This window comes from Nestor notabilis, unplaced genomic scaffold (assembly GCF_000696875.1).
Source record: "Nestor notabilis isolate BGI_N333 unplaced genomic scaffold, ASM69687v1 scaffold25797, whole genome shotgun sequence".
Taxonomy (NCBI): Eukaryota; Metazoa; Chordata; class Aves; order Psittaciformes; family Psittacidae; genus Nestor; species Nestor notabilis.
This window is the reverse complement of record NW_009938164.1, coordinates 3332-7582: the sequence shown is the minus strand read 5'-3', so window position 1 is coordinate 7582 and position 4251 is coordinate 3332. Positions and strand designations below refer to the sequence as shown.

General features: G+C 55.3%; 1 protein-coding gene across 1 annotated transcript in view; it reads left to right on the top strand.

Moving 5' to 3' along the window:
- Positions 1-10: 10 nt before the first annotated feature.
- RNF214 (ring finger protein 214) overlaps positions 11-4251 on the top strand; it is a gene marked incomplete at its 5' end in the record, with an annotated part of 5966 nt that continues 1725 nt past the window's right edge. The window contains 9 exons of the mRNA XM_010019202.1: positions 11-97; positions 402-542; positions 708-847; positions 1685-1753; positions 2226-2322; positions 2575-2663; positions 3087-3177; positions 3592-3690; positions 4022-4246. Of these exons, the coding sequence (XP_010017504.1) occupies positions 11-97; positions 402-542; positions 708-847; positions 1685-1753; positions 2226-2322; positions 2575-2663; positions 3087-3177; positions 3592-3690; positions 4022-4246 (1038 nt within the window). The remainder of the gene's footprint in view (positions 98-401; positions 543-707; positions 848-1684; positions 1754-2225; positions 2323-2574; positions 2664-3086; positions 3178-3591; positions 3691-4021; positions 4247-4251) is intronic.

Sequence of the window (4251 nt, the reverse complement as noted above, 5' to 3'; positions counted from 1 at the left end):
GCTGCGGGGGTCTGACGGCAGCGATCTCCCCTCCCAGACTGACTTCAAGGCGGCCGACATGGACGTGAACACGGATCAGGACATCGAGAAGAACCTGGTGGGTGTCGCAGCCCGGGTGGAGGAGCTGGAGCCCTGCGCTTCCCACCGTGTTTGTAGCCATTAATACACCGGCCCTGGGGTTCTTGGGCTGTTCTCGTTAAAGGAGGATGCCCGGCGCCAGCTCCAGCTTTGGGCCGTGCCTCCCTTGCTCTTTGCCCATCTAGAGCCTGAGCTTTGAAAGCAGAAGGCGTTTAACCGTGGTTCTTGACAGTGGCACCTCCCGGGCTCTTGCCCATTGCTTTTTTTCCCGTTAGCGTGAGGGAGGGAGAACGTTCTCCCTATGTTTCCACCCGGTGCTGCAGGACAAGATGATGTCTGAGAGGGCGCTGCTGAAGGAGCGCTACCAGGAGGTGCTGGACAAACAGAGGCAAGTGGAGAACCAGCTGCAGGTACAGCTTAAGCAGCTCCAGCAGCGGAGGGAGGAAGAGATGAAGAACCACCAGGTATTCGGCACAGACCTCTCTTTGTCTCGCCTCCCTGTAGCGCTGCTGCTTACCCGACTGAGGCGGCTGCTTTGGCCTCATTGATCAATCTAGAATCATAATGGATTTACACACAAAACTTGGGGGATTTTGCTCTTTATTTGTATGATGCTTGTTTGACTCTAGGAGATCCTGAGAGCGATTCAGGACGTTACGATCAAGAGAGAAGAGACAAAGAAGAAGATGGAGAAAGAAAAGAAAGAATTCTTGCAGAAAGAGCAGGATCTGAAAGCAGAAATTGAGAAACTCTGTGAGAAAGGCAGAAGGTATTTGGATGGGAAAGAAAGCATTTGTGGGGGAGGCATTGCTTAACCCTGATGTACACCTGATTAAGTGAAACAGGGCCACTGGAAGCAGTGAGTGTTTTGGTGAGTGGTTTTGGACAGACCTGTTTGGTTCTGGATGGATCTGCCCCAGACACAGCACCAGTGGTTTACAGAGCTCTCCAGATGAGTTTGGGGCAGCGGGTCACGGCTTTGCTGGTTCAGTGTACGGGTGGACAGTGCTTGGCAAGGGCAACATGCAGCTCAGCTCCATTGCTGCTGTCCCTCAGTGCTGGGGCAGGGTCTCATGGGCCTTTCCACGGCTCTGCTGTAAGATGGGCTGCGTGGCTGGGGCAGACACCCCCTCAGGGCACAGAGGGGTCTAATGCAGGCAAGTTGCAGGTTGTTTGGGCAGACGTGAAGGTTCCTTTGGGTGTTGAACCTGCACTTTATGGAGTCACCCTGTCACGTCACGGAGGGCTGATGTTCCTTGCTCTGAGGGCTCCGTGGTGGTTTGGGGTAATGCTGCTTTAGTGACAGTTCCAAGAACACAGCTCCTGTTCCCCCCGTTGCAGAGCTGTGTTGGCAGCGTGGCACAGCTCCCCACAGCGGGTGCTGGTTCCGTGCCACGCTCTTTGTGCAGTGTCATGATACAGCAGAGTCTTTGCTCTGGAGGATGTTAGTGGTTGCTTTCTAATGGTTATTGAATGGGGCAGCCTCCAAGTGTGGGGCCCTGGGTAAACAGCCTCCTGTGCCAGTGAGTTCGTCACACGTGGGTTCAGGGCTGGTGATAACCCCTTTGTAGCTGCTGACTCCATTTCTCCTTTCTCCCCCGTGCAGGTTGCTGAAGGAGCAGGAGGAGAAGGAGAACAAGATCGCGTCTCTGATTGCAGAGCAGTCCGATGAGAAGTGAGGCTCTTCCCCCGTTAACATTGTTGGGTTCTCTTTTCCTGCCACTCACTTGGCCTCAGAGACAATCCGATGCTTCAGGCTGATGCTGCCTGTGGGCTACAGAGAGCACTCTAACAGTGCTGTCTGGGGTTTATCTCCTCCTCCAGCAGCCCTCTCTCTGCACTAAATCCTCTTTGATCCTGCTCACAAGCAGGCCTCAGATACTTGTGACATAAAGATCCCATAGGATTAGAGTTCGTGCTCAGGGGGTTGACTTGGCTGTAACTGCTACCTCTGAGTTTCAGCTTCCCAAAGTCAGGGCACACCTATTCTCTGCGTGCTCCCCACAGCTGCCCAAATGCTCTGAACTCTGGCACGCTCGGCTGTGTTAAAGCTGGGTAGAGAAGCTCCATATCAGGGGGAGTTGCTCAGCTCTCCTGTTCCACACCATTCCAGCGCCTGAGCTGGCTCGTTCTGTTCCTGTCTGCAGGCAGCTGTGGGAGATGGAGCTGGATAAGCTGAAGAACCAGCACAATGAAATCAATAGGAACATTCTTGAGGAGACAGAACGGGCCTGGAAAGCAGAGGTGAGTAGGTGATGTCTTACCTGCAAACAGATGAAGAGGGTCTTTCTGAGATCCTGTTTCGTTAATGAATGATTGTGTGAAATGAGAAGGAGTTGAGGGTGAGGCTGCAGGACAAGAGAAGGGATAAACAAGTATCTGAACCTGGAGCGGTTCCCAGTGCACTCCGCATGGCTCAGTGAGGAGGTGATGGTCTGGCAGCAAGAAATGAGGGAGCACAAGAACTGCTCCTCATGTGGGGCCTCTCTCTGCTAGATCCTGTCCCTGGAGAGCCGGAAAGAGCTGCTGGTGTTGAAACTAGAAGAGGCAGAAAAGGAAGCAGAGCTGCACCTCACCTACCTCAAGTAAGTCCGTGCAGCCTCAGAAATGGCAGGTACCTCACGTGTCCCTGTGTGCCCATCTCCTTGTCCTCTGCCTACACTGGAGGTTTGACTGAAATCAAGGTTTCCCATGGTTGGCTTACTAACTTAATGTGATTCAGTAATGTCACAAAGCAAGAGTACGTGGGGCTCTGCTTATTCCCTATTGCTGTGCTCCAGACAGCGCTGTAGGCACAGTGTTGGCTCCCGTGTCCATGTGTCTGACCACCAGCTCGGTGCACTCTGGTAGCACCACACACTCTCCCCTTGCAGGGTTCCTCAGTGGGGTGTGAGCCTCTCTTCCTGCCACCCGAGGAGGGGGATGCAGGAGGCTTTGGGGGTGACCTGCTCCCGCTGTGCTGCCAGGGAGAGCACGGTGCCAGTGGGAAAGTGTAGCTGTGCTTGCAGGTCTGCGCCACCCACACTGGAGACCATGAGGCCGAAGCAGGAGTGGGAGATGAGGCTCAACAGGATACGAATGACCAAGGAAAGCGTCCGAGTAGGTCCCAGCCTGACAGCGAGCAGTTCTTCACACGGACACTACTCTGCTTGTAGCTACAACCCTCTTTGGGAGAGGACCAAGATGCATGTCCAAAAGCCTGGCACTGCCTTTGCAAGCAGCAGCAGAGATTGTCTGCCTCCAGCTTCAGGCTCACGTGTGTGGACAAGCCCCAGCGGGGATGAACGCTTTGAGTTAATGGCAGAGGCAGTTACTCTGTTTCTCCTGCCAGGTCCTTTTCATTCTCTTGACTCCTGTGGATCCAAAGGGTGTCCACTGTAGGGCCTGCAGCCGTTCTGGGGCTGGGGGTGCTCTGCCCAGGTGGCGGAATCTGCCTGTTCAAGGCACGCAGTGCCCAAAACCTGCTCAGGCAGGGGCTTCCCTAAGCATGTTTGTTTCTTTCCTCTGTGCTAGGATCAGTTCAACGATCACATTCAGATGGTGAGGAACGGAACCAAGCTGAGCAGCCTCCCGCAGATCCCCACACCAACGCTGCCCCCTCCACCCTCAGAGGTGAGTGTCGCTCCAGCCCCGCACAGATGGGTTTGTGCTGCAGGGAGGTCACTGTGACACTCAGGCCTGTAGCTGGCTCTGCCTGTGCTGTGTGCGTTGATGGAGACTGGGGGGGAATTGTGCCTTCTGGAGGCCTGTGCTTGACCCTGTCTGTCTGGATCTCCCTGCAGAGGAGGGGAAGGGTTCCTTCCTCTTGCCTTCAGGAGCAGGGCCACCAGCGCTTGTGGTTCAGCCCCTCTCCCATCTGGCTGGGGAGGAGGGCACTTGGCTCTGCTTTCAGATGGGTTTATTCTAACCAGCCTTTTCCTCTCCCCTTGTTTTTCTTTCTCAGACAGATTTCATGCTGACGGCATTCCAGCCCAACCCATCCCTTACTCCCAGGCTCCCGTTCCCCATCGGACCAGTCCCCGTGCCCATGGTCATGCCGAGCGCTGATCCCCGCGCGCTCTCCTTTCCCCTCCTGAACCCTGCCATCTCCAGGCCCAACCAGCCCTCCCCTCCGCTGCCCACTTCCCAGGGAAGGAACAGCCCCGTGGTGGCCTCGCTTATGGGCACGCACAG